Source organism: Girardinichthys multiradiatus, chromosome 6, assembly GCF_021462225.1.
Source record: "Girardinichthys multiradiatus isolate DD_20200921_A chromosome 6, DD_fGirMul_XY1, whole genome shotgun sequence".
In the NCBI taxonomy this organism is placed as follows: Eukaryota; Metazoa; Chordata; class Actinopteri; order Cyprinodontiformes; family Goodeidae; genus Girardinichthys; species Girardinichthys multiradiatus.
This window is the reverse complement of record NC_061799.1, coordinates 42,786,895-42,805,139: the sequence shown is the minus strand read 5'-3', so window position 1 is coordinate 42,805,139 and position 18,245 is coordinate 42,786,895. Positions and strand designations below refer to the sequence as shown.

Here is an 18,245-nt window from a genome sequence, read left to right as displayed (position 1 = left end):
ATATAGATGGGTAGAATACAATGTAATGTGTAAGTATGTCTATATATATATATATACATATAGGTAAGATATATTTATTTATTTAATTTGTAGAATTAAATATATATATATAAATAGATAGACCGATACGAACCACAGTCCATACCAGTAAGTGGCGGTAATGCTACTAAAAGTTTGTTGCCAACCGCCAATAAAACCAACAAGAAGAAGAAGATGGTGCCAGATTTTTGAAAACATTTTGTGAGTAATTGTCCAGCCTTCTTTCCTGCCTGATCTCATTCTCTGACCTTGCCTTTCACAGATTATTCCCTCCTGCATGCCCCTTGTCTGACTGTTTGGATCCTGGTTTGTGACTCTGTTTTCTGCTTCTGGTTTCATGCCTCTGCCAGCCTCTTGTCTGACGCCTCTAGCCCTGGAACTCGACTCTGTTTCTGTCCATGGATTTACATCCCAGCCTTAGTGATGTCAAAAGGAGGTTTTTTGATGCATAGAATCATTTTGAACCATTGTGTCATAAAGTGGTTCACTACCCGAAGCTTCATTCAGTTCCCTTGGGTGACATCTAGTGGCAGCAGTGATTGTTGCACCAAATGAAGCCCTGCGAATGTGATGCACCTCTTGTGTAAATAATAGCACTTATGTATGTATAGATGCGTGTTGTACATATGTGTTTTTAGTAACCCAGTAAAGATTCTGAGTAATTAACTCATGAAAAAATTATAATTTATAAACAATGTAAACTGTAAGGGATTACAGATGAAAAAAAGCCATCAGGCTAATTCTGGCTTCTTAAACTTGAATTATCATTTGTTTTATGAAATTCCACTGTCCCATTTTAAATAAATGACTAAAAAAAATAAATGAAGTGAAAATCTTTGATTTGTCATTCATATCCATCCAGGACTTATACAGGTCTAGGGTCAGGAAAAGAGCTGCAAAAATCTCTGCAGACCCCACACATCCTGCACATAAACTGTTCAGAGTTTTACCTTCAGGCCGTCGTTACAGAGCGATGTTCACTAAAACCAGCCGCCACAGAGACAGTTTCCTCCCCCAGGCTGTTTCTCTGATGAACATTTAATAGAGTACCAAAGTCCCAATTCCACCTTGTATATGTGTATATTGTATATGTTTTTATGGACATAAAGATATATGCAGAATATATCTTATAATGCAAAAAAAAAAAAAAAAACCCAGAGAGCAAAGTGTCAAATTCCTTGTTTGTTGTAACCTGGTAATAAAGCTGATTCTGATATTTACTTTGGGAGTGTGCTTGTTGTACTGAGTGTTTTTGGACATTGTACTTGGTGTAATAAAGAGGGTGCTTGTGTTACTTCAGGTGTTTTTATTCAAGAAAAGTAATTTCTGCACAGTAGAAGGGCTCAAACTGTTTCTTTTTTTTTGGAGACAATTTCTTCAGCTTTGGAAAATCCTCTTTCACAGGGAACAGAGGAGGCTGGTTTAACAAGGAACTGTTTGGCTGGATGCTTTAGGTGTGAATACAATGAAAGGCTGGAAGTCCTTCACTATGAAGTTGCTTCCTGGATCCTAAAATAAATAAATAAAAGTAACTTCATTTTAACTAACAAACATTTAACTGTCATTATTTCTAATTCTGCATGTATATTTATGTTATGCTGACCTTGATTGGTGGCAGGAGGCTGAGTTTTCTTGTGTTTGTCTCTATAATGTCTCAGCATTGATGACGTATTATTATTATTATACGTCAGCAGCTGCGGGCAAAGCAAACACTGCACCTGTAAAACCAAGATAACAACCCGTTACTGCACCTCTTGGATAACATGATACCATGACTATAACACTACTGCATAGTATAGGCTATAGACCTTTTAATAAACACTTTGAATGTACATTACCTTGTTAGGTGGCATCAAATCGAAATATTCCCACACTTGGGAACGCTTCCTAGATGGTTGCTCCATGACAGAATAATCCAGCAAATCTCAGAATATCCAAAAACAAGATCTGTTTGTAACGTATAAAACGTGTTGAACAGGGATGTGAACCGGGGCTTGAGAGCATCTTAAATACACTGAATCGCGCCAGATGTTTGAAACTCCGCCAATCAACTCGAAGCAGTCAGCTGACTCGGTCTGAATGAAGCAGTGAAGTGGTTCACACGTCATCGGTGACGTCTCATGAAGCAAGCTCCGCCCCACTGCTTCACCATAGCAACCCTGTAGAGTTTTTGAAGCGTTGTTTGAAGCCTCGGTGTTAGAGGTGACATCACTACCTCAGCCTAGCCACTGGTTTATTCAGTCTGAGGACAACCTCGTGTTCCGGCCCATAAACTGTCTGGATCACTTCCTCTTCTGGATTCTGAACCTCGTTCCCAGGCTGAGAAGGTTAGTGGCTTTATTTAACTCTATTCAAGCTATGAGTTTTATTCAGTCACTAACTCGCCTCTCTGTTCTCAGTGGTACTTCGGTAAAGTTAGAAAGATATTCACAGTTTCGGCTTTTCCGGATCAATAACTCATCAGCGGAACATTGCCTCTAGAAAGCCAACACCTCTCTGCAACCACAGCAAGGCAGACAGTGAGCTACAATCATCTTTTCTTCAAAATGAGACTTGCATTGGCCTCTATGCAGAGATCGCTGCTCCTCTAATGCGCAGAGACCGTCTGCAAATTGCAACTCCAGAAAATATATGATGGAGAAATATTCAATAAAGTCGCCAAGGAGAGGTGTATTGTCATTGAAATCATTGTATGTGATCTGACGTTTTTCATTCTACATTTCTTGGATTGGAAATTAATACAAAAAAAAAAAAGGAATTTCCCAAAGACACCTAAATAGCCAAATATTCAGTAAAACATGGTCAATAACTTCACTTTAGCATGTTGTAGTGCCATCAAACTCATAGCACACAGGGAGAGCATCATCTTGAATCTTTTTAATAAACATAACATTGCCTTTATATATGCAGACATGCTCTTTTAATAAATCTGTATTACAACCAAATAATTAACTTTCCCTTTACTGTTTGCAGTGTGTCATAACCTGAAATCACTCAACATTACATCTTTGAGTTTTAACAAATTTTATTTCCCACACTATCAAGCATAAATAATTCAGTATTTGGTTACAGTCAGCAAACGTTACCAAGAGACTCTCTAGTTATTGCACAACACACAGTACCAAGGGGTGTCATGTCAATGCATTCAGTGTGGAACCATCGCTCACAGGTTTCACACTGTATCTACAACATGGGGATAAACATGTTTATCTTTGTAAAACTTTTAATATGAAGAAACTCATAGAGAATAAAATATTGTTAGGCACTGCAGTTAACGTATTGTTTATTAATTTAAAATTGAAATGAATCTATTAAACCTTTTTGTCTCACCCAAAGGGCAGCAATGACAGGATGGAGCAGGTCCCCATTTCCACAGAAGGAGGAGGACATATCCCTTGAATCTTGAAATAAACAAAGAGTATAAAATAACCTATTAGTTACAAAATAAAGGTTTAAAAAACTAATCTTTTATTACCTGATCCTTTGAGAATTTCTTCTGCCATGTCTTGTCTGAGTTTTTTAAAAGTTTTTAAATGGACTGAACTTATATAGTACCTTTCCAGTCATACAGACAAGTCAAAACCCTTTACACTAGAGCCACATTCACCCAATCACACTCACTAATGCTCACACATTCATACACCGATATGCAGATTGGTAGGCAACTTGAGGTTAAGTGCCTTGCCCAGAGGTACATTGACATATGTCAGGAGGAAGCTGGAATTGAACCCACAACCTTCTGATTGCAAGACAACTACTCTTCCTACTGAGCTTTTAATACCCATGTATCACCATCATCTTGGCCATCTGTATGAAAGCCAAACAAGCACATGCATTATGTTTGATCCCACACTGTAAATTCAACAATATCAAAAATGGTGTGTATAAATACCTCCATGACAAAACATTTACATTTCTTGATGAAAACGCATGTGTAAGGAAAAGGAAAAACAAAATATATATATTTCTGCTTTTATTTTTAATTTTGTCAAGATCGGTCCTCCATAAATCAGTGGGCCGTTGCGGCCAAAGAAGAAAATAATACTAATTCATGTAGTTCGCCTCCATACCAGTCGGTGGCGGTAATGCACCAAATCGTTGTTTGCCAACCGTCAATTAACAGAACAAGAAGACAACGACTTAGCAGCCAGAAAATGGAGAAGAAACGTTAGGGGGGAGCACAAAAATTAAGAGACAAGAAGAGGCTCGTCCTACAAACAGATGCGTCCAAATGTGAAAAACTGAAACATATTTTCTTCTGGAGCAACATCATCATCAGCTGTCGTGTTAACGTCTGGAGGACAACGTGACCGGGAGGAGGATGCTAGTCAGGTAAGTGGCTGTAATGTGATAACATTATTTTTCTAGCTTGTTACATTTTTTAAGACAACGTATTCAGGACAGTTTAGCTGTAAAAACATCGTTATCATGTGTGGACTAGCCTAGGCCCAGGTGGGGCTCAGTAGCCATTTGAGAGAAGTAAGTTAGGTCTTTCTAACATGTTTGATTTGAGACAACGTAGGGAGTCTCACTTTCATCTTGTGTTTAAAGAGCAGATTATAAACTACACAACATTTCTTAAATTGTGTTAATAGGCCAAGGACAAATCTGAGTTATGCAAAAATCAACTTTTTTTTCTGAACAAATGAGAAATGTTGAAAACTGGGTATTCTGAGAATGTGAAGCGGGAACGGAGTGGCGGCGGGAATTGAGAAGCGGGAAAAACAGTGAGATGGCGACATGGACGGAAAGTTTTGATATTGGAGCGATCTGTGACATTCAATTTATAATTTATGTGCATTAATTTAGTGGTGTTTGTTTTGTATATAAAGGATGATGCGCAGAATGAATGTGCAGCAGGCACTGGTGCTCTGTTTTAAACTGGTTTCCCTGAGTCAGCTGTTTTTTTACTGGGAAAGGTCAAATCTAAACCAGTCAAAAACTACCATATATACCTTTGACCTCAGAGGGTTAAAGCCTGTGAGCTAAATGCTGCTCTGCTGTCTTGTTGATTTATCAGGATTATATTGAAGTCAGTTTTATTCTTTTGTGTGGGTATTGTTGGATAATATATAAAATGAGACACTAGATGTAGAGTAAATGTGTACTTCTCTATGTTTCTCAGTCTATTATTCTGTCATTTAAATTAGTCTATAGTCTTATTATTTTTATTTTGTAAAACAGAAGCTTTACTTATTCAGTATAAATAACATGTAATTGTGCTTATCTGAGTCACAATACGTTAATATTTGTGAGATTTTTCTGTTTAGCTTAAATGAAATTTAAACATTCAAAGTAATATACCTGTTTGAAACATAGATATCAAACATGATGTAGGAGAATGTTTAATACATTTAAGTACATTTTAACATTTCAAATGCATTTACTGTTTAACAGTTAATAAAGCTACAGAATATGTTCACTTATGTGCAGGATGCAAAAAATCAACTTATTAGTGACTCAGATGATGTTAGCTAACCTTTACTAAACCTAGTTTAGAGACCATTGTTTACTTGAGAATCAACCACACATAGTACATTACATTTTTACCTGTGTTTACTTACCTGTTAAACCACAATTATCTGGAGGTATATTGTTTATTTTAATGCAGCTTTTTATATGGAAATTCCCCTAAATTTGAACCTAATGTCTCTACTCATATCTGCTGCCAGGCTGAATCACCATCCCAACAGAGTGAAAGTGTCAGGGAGGAGAGCAGCCTATACACACTTGATGAGGTAAAGACATATACATACACACACAAGGAAAATAATCTAGAGAAATGAATAAAACAATAAAAATTAGCTACAGCTACAAATGCTACAGTATATGACATGTTAAATGTATATATATATTTGTCTCTATCAAATAAACAAACAAATTATTGTGTACAACTATTAAATTCTAAAAACAAAAAGATTTAAAAAATCTTTACCAAATAGGGTTACTGGGTGTGACCAAATTAATATATACTGGTGTATTTAAAAAATACCAATAGTATCTCTTCCACTAGCCTGATATTTAAATTCTGCTGTGTAATGTGATATGGTTTATAATAATCCTATAAATGAGTAGAACTGTTCATGACATTTTAAACATGAGTAAAAGCAGCTAATACATGTTTGTAAAATATACATTGCTCCAAAAGTCAGTGCTCCTTAACTTTATGTGACGAGCATATTGTTGTGTCAAATGGCAGAACTGCCTAAAACTGTTGAATTATTCTTGATCCATTTTATTTACCTGGTTCAGACAGCAGGGGGCAGCACATGTGGCTTATGGCACTGATTGGGTTTTAAAAGCAGGTCTGCATCCTTTGTTTGAATCAATGCTGGAGAGAAGTGTAGACATGCACCGGTGAGTAAGAACCTTAGTTCTAGCAAAGTACATTTATTAAACTGCTTAGAACTTTGGAGAAGTTCTTTAAATTTAAGTTGGGTTTATGGTCAGAGGTGTTTGTAGTGCACAATAGGCTGTGTGTATTTAATAGGCCTGGTGAAGTCTGTGTTGATTTGATGCTGCTGTAAGTTGTTTGGTTCATTCTAATAGTGATTTTGTTTCAACATATGGGTTAAATGGGTTAAAGCATTATTTTGCTGTATAAAATGTTAATGGGAGATTTAGCCGGCAGATAGTTCAGGTTTTGGTTTCATTGATTGTAATGAATATTTCTTCATTGAGATTCAATTTAGAACAAATTTAGCTTTGTTTGCTTGCAAGGTTTTCAACCTGCTGATGCTGCTGATAAATCTGCTGTTGCAAACCTCATCTTGAATTAAAGTAATAAAGGATGATAAGAAGAGTTGAACCCTGTCTACTTCCTTCTCGATCCCATCAAGTCGGATCAGCGTTGGTTTAAAAAGACTTGACACATATTGTCCTCTTTCAGATGACTTCATGGCAGCCTGGCAGTTTTTGAAGAAATCTCTAACATGTGAGACGTCTGAATTAGACTCGGGCGACAACAAAGATGCACATGAGCGCATGGAAAGAAAACCCAAACCAATGCAGGTGTTCAAGTATGTACTCTGTGTGTTAATTAGTGTGTACTTGTAAATAGTTAACTGACATCAATGAGCTGTTACATGAAAATGACATAAATAATACATATAACTATGTTCTGATGTTTCTTTCTACATGGACATGAACATGGAGCTCTACTATATGCAAGCCTGAGATGTTGTTTTAGAAGCTAACTCTGCTTTAAACTTCTCCAGAACTTTCTCCATGACCCGTCTGCTGTGTTCCTTGGTCTTCATGATGCTGTTTGTTCTCTCATGTTCTCTAACAAACCTCTGAGGCCAGAAACAGAACAGCTGCATTTCTACACAGATAACATGTCATACAAGTGGACACTAGAGCATCCTGAAAGTATTCACAGCGCTGCACTTTTTCCACATTTAGTTATGTAACAGCTTTATTCCAAATGGTATCAAATTCATCTGTTTCCTCAAAACTCTCCACACAATACCCCATTATGACAATGTGAACTAAGTTTGATTGAGATTGTTGCAAATTTATTACAAATAGAAAACTAAGAAATCACATTTACGTAAGTATTTACAGCCTTTGCCATGAAGCTCAAAATTGAGCTGAAGTGTTTTCTGTTTCCACTGATCATCCTTGAGATGTTTCTACAGCTTAAATAGAGAACAAAAAACCCAACACCTAGACCTGCAGACGGCTTCTATAAACATCTGTGAAAGAATGGGTCGCTCTCAGGAGCTCAGTGAATTCCAGCTTGGTACCGTGACAGGATGCCACTGGGCACTGGGTCCAGTCATTACATTTCAATCATGTTTCCTTTTCTATGCTTAGTTCTCATGAACTGTAGTCCCCATTCAAATCCATAAAGATAGCTTTTAGGTCAGACCTTGGCAGGATTACTTCAACCTGACCTGACTTAGGTGCTCCTCTTCAGACATGATTGTAGTTCACCAAAACCAACTAAGTTCTGCTGATGAGGACTGCTGAATCCCAGCTACCTGTTCTTATCCAGGACTGCTCTATTCTACTTCAGTGAAACAGACTCCTGCATTTAAACGCAGCGGCTCCTGTATGTCCCCAGATTTCCTTGTTCCCTCCCCTTCAGATCTGCAGCTTAAAGCTGGGTGTAGCCAACGCTCCCTGAAGGTGAAAGCTGATTGGCTGCAGCCTCTCTGCACTGACACGTGATTCATAGATCAGAGCTCAAAGTTGTTTCTGTTTTCAGGAAGTGAAACTCTCACTGAGACTGAGCGGAGAAATGGAGCAGAATCAGCTGGACCGAGAAACCTTCTCCTGTTCGATCTGTCTGGATCTACTGAAGGATCCAGTGACTATTCCCTGTGGACACAGTTACTGTATGAACTGTATTAGAAGCTTCTGGGATGAGAAGGAGGAGAAGAAAAGCTACCACTGTCCTCAGTGCAGGCAGACCTTCACACCGAGGCCTGTCCTCCAGAAGAACACCATGTTAGCAGCTTTAGTGGAGCAGCTGAAGAAGACTGGACTCCAACCTTCTCCAGCTGATCACTGCTATGCTGGACCTGAAGATGTGGCCTGTGATTTCTGCACTGGAAGAAAACTGAAAGCCATCAAGTCCTGTTTATTCTGTCTGGCCTCTTACTGTGAGAAACATCTTCAGCCTCATTATGATGTGGCTCCATTAAAGAAACACAAGCTGGTGGAGCCCTCCAAGAACCTCCAGGAGAACATCTGCTCTCGTCATGATGAGGTGATGAAGATGTTCTGTCGTACTGATCAGAAGTGTATCTGTTATCTCTGCTCTGTGGATGAACATAAAGGTCACGACACAGTCTCAGCTGCAGCAGAAAGGACTGAGAGGCAGAGAGAGCTGGAGGTGAGACGAGAAGAAATCCAGCAGAGAATCCAGGACAGAGAGAAAGATGTGAAGCTGCTTCAACAGGAGGTGGAGGCCTTCAATCACTCTGCTGATAAAACAGTGGAGGACAGTGAGAAGATCTTCACTGAGCTGATCCGTCTCATCCAGAAAAGAAGCTCTGATGTGAAGCAGCAGATCAGATCCCAGCAGGAAACTGAAGTGAGTCGAGTCAAAGAGCTTCAGGAGAAGCTGGAGCAGGAGATCACTGAGCTGAAGAGGAAAGACGCTGAGCTGAAGCAGCTCTCAAACACAGAAGATCACAACCAGTTTCTCCACAACTACCCCTCACTGTCAGCACTCAGTGAGTCTACACACTCATCCAGCATCAATATCCGTCCTCTGAGATACTTTGAGGATGTGACAGCAGCTGTGTCAGAGCTCAGAGATAAACTACAGGACATCCTGAGAGACACATGGACAAACATCTCACTGACCCTCACTGAGGTGGAGGTTTTACAGTCAGAACCAGAACCAAAGAGCAGAGCTGGATTCTTAAAATATTCATGTGAAATCACACTGGATCCAAACACAGCAAACACAGAGCTGGTACTATCAGAGGAGAACAGGAAGGTGACATGGATGGGTCAACATCAGTCTTATTCTAGTCATCCAGACAGATTCACTAGTTATCCTCAGGTTCTGAGTAGAGAGAGTCTGACTGGACGTTGTTACTGGGAGGTGGAGTGGAGAAGGTTAGTTTATGTAGCAGTCGCATACAAGAACATCAGCAGAGCAGGAAGTGGGAATAAATGTATATTCGGTAATAATGACAAATCTTGGTCATTAAATTGTTCCCAAGAAGGTTATAAATTTGTTCACAACAACATCTGGACCTCCATCTCAGGTCCTGGTTCCTCCAGAGTAGGAGTGTACCTGGATCACAGAGCAGGTCTTCTGTCCTTCTACAGCGTCTCTGAAATCATGACTCTCCTCCACAGAGTCCAGACCACATTCACTCAGCCGCTACATGCTGGAGTTTGGGTTGGTTATCCAAGTTCTGCAGAGTTCTGTGAACCCAAATAGATGTTCTGTCTTGTTTCTGATTGTTGATCAGGGTTCATGGTTCTGATGTCTCTGCTCTGCTGTTCTGTTCTTCTTCATTGTTCTTGTTTAAATGTAGTTCTCTGTGTCTGTGTTCCAGGAACCAGAAAGGATTTCACTGCTGATGTTTTCTTTCATTCTTATTTGACACAGAAATATTTCTCCACATGAAAATCTAAACTTCTCTGGGCTCTAATGGTTCTGGTTTCATATTTGTATTGATGTATTTGGATCTTCTGGTTTCTCTTCCACTGTTCTGCAGAACAAATGTTGTTCTTGTTTAAATCAGTTGAGATTGAAGTGAACTGAACTTGCTTCTGGTTTCTTTATTGTGATCCAAAGAAGAAAACTGAAACTAACATCAACTTAGAACTGATGCTGTTTTCTTCTGAATCCTTTAGATTTAGATCAGAAAAATATATGTCTGCTGTTCTGTCTCTTTGGATTTCTTCAATAAAACAACTTGATTCCAGAGAAATGTGGAAAGTTTTATTTTCATTCTAACAATAAATTGTGAGTTTTGTCGTCTAAAGAGCAGAAACATTTCCTTCAGAGTGTCTCATGTGATGCTGGATCAGATCAGATGTTTGGTTTCACCTTCATTCATCAAGAACATCCTCTGCTTCCACCACTGCTGCAGAGAGATTACAGAAAGAAAGCATTTATTACAGGAACTGATCAGTTCACCTGTCAATACAAACAAATATCAATTCAATTAGTGATTTTTATCCAGAGATAATTGGCTCATCATACTTATTCTGATTTAGTTCATAATTTATGTTAAAAATATTAAAAGTCAGACTAAATATTTGATTCCAGCTTCCTCCACCACACGTCAAAGTGTCAGATCTGTGTTAGTGTGTGATGTGTGTGTGGATGGGTGAATGTAACTAGTGTTAAAGAGCTTTGAGTTGTCAGTATGACATTATATAAGCTCAGTCCGTTTAGATGCTGACCTGCAGGATGAAGAGGAAAGGTGAGAGGAAGTTCTCCTGTTCCTGTGCTGCAAACCTCCATGCAGATACACAACCCTGCAAACCCTGTCAAAGCACACAGAAACCTCTACAAGCAGCAGCTTCTGCAGCAGAGACGCTCATTTTAAAGATTCATTGGATATTCTCAACTATGTTGGCAGCGTTGGACAAAACCAAATAAATGGAGGCAGAAAACTTCAATGAGTTAATAAGATGTTTGAGAGCAGCTTCAGATCAGCTTCTATCCTCTTATTTTCTGTATTTTCTGTGATTTGATGAACAAACAATAAAACTACTGAGAAAAGAATAACAGTCTGTGAATCATCAGAAAATAGTTTTAATGTCCAGAACATAGCAGACAATATGTGTTTCTTTCTGGCTTTGTTGAAATAAAACATGTTAATTACAAAGAGATTAGGTTGTTTTTGATCAGTGAGATAAAGATCATGTTCCTCCGTCTCTCATTCCAAGGAAAAACAGCTAAAGAAGTGAAGCTCATCATTTCTCCTGTCACTGAGCAGCATCAGGGTTACAGGTTGGGTTTCATGTTAACAAACTCTTCTTCAACACTAGAGGGCGCCATCATCCTGGTAAAAGTCATCAAGAGAAGTTCCTCAGTGTGTCAGCATGATGGAGATTGTGGATTAAACCTGGGAGAAATGTTGTAGACGTGTCATAAAATGATAGTTTAGCTTTCAACAATGTAATAAACAGGAAGAAGTGTGTGACTGAGCTTCATCTGGAGACCAAAAAGGATTTAACAAGCTGCTGGTGAGTTGGAGTCTTGAACTAGAGTCTCCATCTCTGCTTTCCAACAAGTTACAAAGTGTTTTCATTTCAGTATTTTTCTTAAACTTAAGTTGTTAAAGACCCACAGTGAACTTAAACTATGAATGTTATAAAATATGAATGTTATGACTGAAGTAAAAGCAAGTTTTTAAAAATAATCTGTCGTTTGTAAATAGTTTTTATGAAAGGGTGAAAAAAAAGAGATGAATCAGATTTGGTTTAAAAAATGTGGAGATTATTTTCATCCTTTCCATATTATTATCTATCTACAATAAAGCTGCAGTAAATGAGAAGAAATAGATTTGTACATATTTTCATCTGCATCAGAAGTCAATCAGGAACTTTTCAGACTATAGCTGCAAATGTTGAATAATGCAACGTTACATAAATAAAAATGAAAAATAATGTAATTGCTCCTAGAAACACTCAACTAGATCTCCACTTTCCTCACTCTCTGTGTCCGACTCCTCCGATTCAGACCCAATCCACGTTTCTTCTTGGCTCTCTGCAGCAGCAGCTCATCCTGAGAAAAGTTTCTATCTTCTGCTCGTTTACGATTGTGAAGAAGCCGTATTGCCTTGACGATGTTGGCCCCGTTATCGGTTCTCTTCCCCTATACCCCACGCTTCCAGTGTCAGATCAATGCAGCCGGCGATGGCCTCCCCGGTATGTGGGGGCTCCATTCGGTGCAAGTTCAGCAGAGCATGGTGGACTTGGCCTCCAGGTGGGAGGTCAAAGCAAGCTGACACACCCATGAAAGATGCAGTTCATCCCCTTTTGCTCCAGCCATCTACACAGAGGGTTAGCTTTCTCACCTCTTTTATGAGCTCTTTCAGTTTGTTGTAAAATGGGAGTTTTTACTCTCTCTCCTCCCTGTGCACCACCGGGTCCGTTTCTCTCCAGTTCCGAGTCCCAACCAGTAAAACCAGCAAAGTATTTACCTTGTGAAATACTGAGAAATGGTTAAGTATAAAATCAAGATTTAATGCCAAAATGATCAGTATACAGAGTGTACAGTTGAACAGATACAGAGTGACATTCACCTTCGGTACCGGGCCCCCCTCAGCCCATCTTAGGGAAGAACCGAGAGGAGCAAAGAATGGAGCGTGAGTCCTGCTTTTATCTATGCCTGTTCTTAACCCTCCTAAAGGTTGTCATCCTCTTCTATCAGTTTATCTTTGACTATGTGTTGCGTCTTATGTGAAATCAACAGCTAATCCAGCATGACCAAATGAACACTGTCGGATTTAATTTCAACACTATTGAAGTGTCTATATGGGTCCACACCAGATAGTGTTCATTTAACTCTTTTTGGAGAGTTGGTACCTTAACTCTAATTTAGTGTCAAATAACAAATCTGTCTGGAGTTGATAGTTTAACACTTACTAACACCAACTAGGTGTTGAAACATCAACTCTTTCATAGGAATCTTTTAACTACTTAGGAGTTATCCTGCAAATAATACTAACATGTGTGCATTTACTGTTTTGAGCTTTTAAAATTTCCTTGGGAAATAACAATATTTTAAAAAGAGGCAATATTTTTATTTTCTGAAAAACATTTATTTCAAAATGTGCACCACAATTGTAAATGATTTTCTAAAACATGTAACAATGTGGAACAATGTACATGCTCTCGCCTTCATTAGAATATTGTTGATCTAAAGGTCTGACATAGGTGAGCTGGTCAATGCAAATAAGAGCGAGCTCATTACTTCTTTCCTTAATACAGTATGCATGAAAGTGTTCATCAAAGTACAAGGTGTTGACAGTACAGCCTATAATGAATGCATGTTGTTCATGTATTATGATATAGCACATTTTCTTAAACATAGGTAGATCGTTGGACTTTCCAGAACATAAAAACAGGCCAACCTGGTTTTCAGAGCCATAATTTCTGACCCAATTTGTAGTTAAAACATTTGAGCATGAATCCACATTTAATGTCTCACACAATAGATGTCCCCCTTCCAAGCTATCAACTATTCTTCATTTTAAAGGACCAAGCTCAAATCTTTTAAAACTATAGTTTTCATAGTAGAAGGCCAATTGACGCTGATGTCGCTTTACCAGAGATTTTGTAAGATTTTTAAACATTTTGACAGACTTTTTAAAAACCCTGTGCTTGGCTTCAAAATGCAAACACCATACATGGATAAGAGGGACAATTTTCTTGATACATCTTGGATAGTGAATCATTAGGTGGTGTTCAGGAATGAATTTTCTATCAGGGTACAAGTTCTTCAACATGTTGTGGTGATCACAGATCAGATGTTTCAGATAACATATCATGCCATCAGTAAGGATTGGGGACAATACGATGTCAACAATCTGCAACAACAGGAGAACAAGGTTCCAGTGGTTATTGCCCCGCTCAACAATGTCTCCAAAAATGAGTGGAGTATTGCGGAGGATGCATAATGACTGAATGGCGTTTAAACCTAAGTGCTTGCTGTTATCATCTATTTTTAACCCACTTGGTTTATTTTTACGCTCTAGAAAACCATAATTAAAACTCTGTATCCTGTCTAGTAATGTACTAATGGAGATGGAGCCATTTTTGATCATGTACTGAAAGAAAAGTTGGAGCTCATATTGCACAACCCCTTCCAAAAATAATCATGCATTATATCAACTGCATAATTGTCAGAGTTGTGAAAATATTCTAATGAATTGAGCAGACAAGATCTTTTAACTCCATAAACAGAAGAGAGAGCAGGGTCTTCATTTAATGCCTTACAATGTTCAATATGAAGTTCTCTGGAGCGCAGAACAAGCCCAGAATTATCTTCAGTAAAAACAGACTGAATTTCTTCCTTGTCAAACAAAACCTAAACCAGTTTGTTGCACTAAACGACTCAACAAAACCTCATAAGCCATTAAAAGCAAGGTTGTCTCCTGTTACTTGAATAACAGAACCAAACACTGGCTCTTCACTAAATGGAAGCAGAATTCCTTCAGTTTCTAAACTTTTCAAGTCATCAATCAGAGGCTTTAGTATTTCTTTAAAACCATATTTTCTTAAGTCTTCAGTGTAGAAAAGAGCAGCTAGATGTACATTCATCAGCACAGAGTTAACCTTTTGTGGAAGGTTTTTTAAAGTGAAATATATACAGCCATGTTTGTGGATCCCTTTCTTGGAACCCAGTGGGTTAACCGTTTCAAAATCATCATAATACAGCAAAATCTGTGAAGCATATTTCTTTGGTGAAAACAGAGGATGGTTTTAGAAATATAATCCATCATTAATGTCTGTGTATAACCCAGTCTGTCTTTGTTTCTCATGCAAGAAACTTTCTCTAATTTCGTTATTCTTGAAAACTGAATTCAATGTGCCTAAGATGGGTACATACATGTATTTGTCTGTCTCAGGTATTTGGCTATAAACACCTGTAGTTCTATGTCTATGTGTATCCAATCTTACACCAAGTACAAATTCTTCAGGCTCAACTATTTCCCATTTTTCATCATAATATTTCTGTGTTTTTTTCTCAGTGTTAAAGTCTGAAAAAGGGTTAATTAATTGATTTAAACTGAGCTCAAGTCTTTTGTAAATGTCTGATTCCTTACTATAAGGAGGAAATGTTTGGAGTACTACTTCCTGCTTGACTCTGAACATCACTGACAACTTCCTCAACAGAACAAATTATTATTTGAACACTTTCAGAAAGACCAGAAGCTTGTAAGTGAGCAACAATAGATCCACACATTCCAACAAGTGAGTCCAGTTTGATAATGGTGGGAACCTGTGATACAGATGCAGAAGTAGATGTTTCATCACTTAATAGGTCTCCTTGAGAATGAGTTTCTTTGACAACGTCCTGTTGCGTCTCTACATGTTTATCATGATAATAACTATGTACATTGTGAAGATGTTTTCTGAAGCCATTGTAAGAACAAAAAGATGAAAAACATCCCTGCTCTCCGCATTTTAAACGCAAATGTTTGGCTGGATATAAACCGTGATGAAAGTTGAAATGTTGACAAAGAACTGAGCAACTTTTGTGGTGCATTTTACAAACAAAGCATATGAACATTGTCAAACTGTTTTTTAAACCCTCCTATAAGTTTGTGGACCTTGGGGCATTTTAGCGCTCTCGCAGTAGATGTGCTCTCAGCTCCTTGACTCGTGGGCTTTCTTTGGTGTTCCCAACATCAATGTTGTAGATTGTGGTTTGAATGAAGGTGTAAAAACTGGAAAGAGCTTCATCATATGAGAGGCTGAAGACAAAGTGTGCTTTGAATAGCCTATCAAAAGCAGCTACTGATGTTGGAGCATCACAGGGTGTAGCTTTCTGGTCCCCAACAATGAAGAACCTCTGAATGTTCTTCCTTTGCTCACCGATGGAGAGAAGGAATGGCTGCCTGGTTGACATATAATGACTATGGTCCTAAGCAAGTAAACAGTTTAAAATTTTTTTACTCAAATTCTTCTGTTTGCTGGGAACAGGAGTGTGTATTGACCCCAAAATCTGCCGATCACGGTAACTTCCTCTGGAAAGCAAAGCCATTACAGACTTTGTTTCTCTGATCTCATAAGAGACACCAAAGGTAACTACATTTATGGCATCATTCCTATTTTTATCTTGTGGCTTACATTTTTACAAACTACTACAGCATACAAACCAAAAATTGTAAGTTAGAAAAAGTCCTAATGGTGCATACCTTGACCAATCTTAAAAGATCAGTGGCTGCCTGTGTGGAGCTAATCTTTGCTGTTTTTTAGTGGCCTCTTGATGTGGGGGGGCAGGAGATGCAGCAGCAAGAGAAGAGCTGCCACATCACTATCCCAACCTTAAAGACAAAAATCATTAATGAGACAAAAAGTTCAAATTTACTGGAAAACTTACTGTTAACTTTACTTAACTTTACTGTTTTTTTGTGGGAGATAGTTTTCAGTTCGCCGGGGATCCAGTGGCGCCATATTTTTATGCTAACATTCAACATTGTTTAAGGTGTATCTAACTTGATGAGTTTAGCCAACAAATACACTGAATATTCTTCTAAAAGCCAAGCCTTTTTAATGCTAAAGCATTTGCCTGCAAACATTAAATATTAATGAGCTAAAACGAATTATATTTTCACCAAGCAACGTGGCTAATGCCTATCACACAGCTTTGTCTTGACTCAAAAACATACAGAATTAGAAATCAATAAAACTACTTAAAACCATCTTAGAAAAAAATGACTTACCAAGCGTGGCAAACAAGACAGAAATAAAGAAAAATGGAGAACAAAATGTTCAGCTTTCGTCGGAACCTGTGGTTCTGGAGGTGGAGGCAGTGAATTTACTCTTTCAGTGTCAAGTCCACTGTGGGAGTTTAGGGTTAGGAGGTCAAGAGTTCATGTTTCCATGGCAACACCTGCAGATTTATATAGAGACACTCGATTTTAACTACTTATATTTGTCACCTCAGAGTTACATTATTTAAATGTAACTCTACTTAGAGTAAAATTAACTCTTCTTTTCCACAAAGTCTATTAACACCAAAATATTTAACACTTTTGAATTTGCTGTGCCGGGAAAGCGTTCTTGTCATCACTCTAATCTTTGGCTCCTTTCACGGATTAAAGCTGAGACTCTGCCTGGGTCGATCCAAAATATTAACATTACTTCCAGTCAGAATAAACATGTTGGTCAGATTATAACAAGGATTTAAACCTAAATCTTCCAGGAGTATGAATAATTGTGAGCTTAACTGTTGTTGTGCTGAGATGTTTGTTACCACCTGATTTAAAGCTATGACAGAATTCATGACATTTTCCTTTTTAAGATTGTTTGTTGGATTTTGAGTAACTGCTGCAAATTAAATCATGATGTTTAATAAATAAAAAACTTTCTTTCTTTCTTCTACACATGATTTTATCAGTCAGGAAACTGACTGAGGTGAAAATGGTATTTTTATGGACTTGTGTTCTTGTTAGATAAATCTGAGGTTCATTTTCTGTCTAGTTTTAAAACACATGGAGCAGTTTCTGTACACTGAATCATGTAGCAACAAATCATCTCTAATAACCATGTTCTTCTGGCCTGTAGATACCAGTTCTAAACGTCTCAATGTAGCTCCATGTTAAGGTTGTAATTTACAGTTCAATCTGATCCTAAATGAAGCGTAAACACAAAGTTTTTGATTTTGGGGTTTAATCCACACATTCTAATATCCACAACCCCATCAATTCTCTCCTTTATTTCAGTTTATTCTGACATGCAGATTTTCTGCTACATGACGACCGTGTTAAAAACATCCAGTTGTTTCACCCACACCATCTCTGCAGCTTGTTTTCCAGCTCTACAAACACTGATCATCCTCAGTCTCTGGGAGGTTTGATCAAAAACAGTCAGTGAAGCTGGACAATAAATGTCAGTTTAAGGGGAATTCAAACTGCTGACAGTTTCAGCAGGAGATCCATTTTACCCACTGAAATAAAATGATAAATGATTCCCCAGGTTGAAAAAGTGAAACCAATTCTTGGATCATGTTCTTGCTTGAACACATGTATTTTCAATGAGAGCTTGAC

The 18,245-nt window shown here is 38.1% G+C and overlaps 2 protein-coding genes and 2 long non-coding RNA genes across 14 annotated transcripts in view; 2 read left to right on the top strand and 2 right to left on the bottom strand.

Moving 5' to 3' along the window:
- Positions 1–1,411: 1,411 nt before the first annotated feature.
- Positions 1,412–1,757, bottom strand: LOC124870544. Its single transcript, XR_007038802.1, has 2 exons — positions 1,643–1,757; positions 1,412–1,548 (listed from the first exon to the last, which is right to left on the bottom strand). It is a non-coding gene; the product is annotated as an uncharacterized LOC124870544 (long non-coding RNA).
- A 473-nt stretch (positions 1,758–2,230) lies between these two features.
- Positions 2,231–3,230, top strand: LOC124870545. Its single transcript, XR_007038803.1, has 2 exons — positions 2,231–2,366; positions 2,439–3,230. It is a non-coding gene; the product is annotated as an uncharacterized LOC124870545 (long non-coding RNA).
- Positions 3,231–4,165: 935 nt separating this feature from the next.
- The window catches only part of LOC124870627 (tripartite motif-containing protein 16-like), a 29,623-nt gene continuing 15,543 nt past the window's right edge, over positions 4,166–18,245 (top strand). Inside the window, exons 1-4 of one of the 2 annotated variants that reach the window (XM_047369448.1) lie at positions 4,166–4,371; positions 5,712–5,777; positions 6,929–7,058; positions 8,252–9,767. In XM_047369448.1, coding sequence (XP_047225404.1) covers positions 8,285–9,767 — 1,483 coding nt within the window. In that variant the 5' untranslated portion in view covers positions 4,166–4,371; positions 5,712–5,777; positions 6,929–7,058; positions 8,252–8,284. Of the gene's footprint in view, positions 4,372–5,711; positions 5,778–6,928; positions 7,059–8,251; positions 10,443–18,245 lie in introns of those variants that run through there. The other variant, XM_047369449.1, reaches the window with a different exon arrangement.
- The window catches only part of LOC124870622, a 29,191-nt gene continuing 17,280 nt past the window's right edge, over positions 6,335–18,245 (bottom strand). For 2 of the 10 annotated variants that reach the window (XR_007038829.1, XR_007038838.1), the window contains exons 3-5: positions 16,920–17,089; positions 16,392–16,520; positions 11,555–11,588 (exon numbers count right to left, since the gene is read on the bottom strand). The gene's annotated coding sequence lies outside the window, so the exon portion shown is untranslated. Of the gene's footprint in view, positions 6,371–10,016; positions 10,599–10,920; positions 11,005–11,554; positions 11,589–12,158; positions 12,680–15,577; positions 16,118–16,391; positions 16,521–16,919; positions 17,090–18,245 lie in introns of those variants that run through there. The other 8 variants (XR_007038832.1, XR_007038834.1, XR_007038830.1 and 5 more) reach the window with 8 other exon arrangements.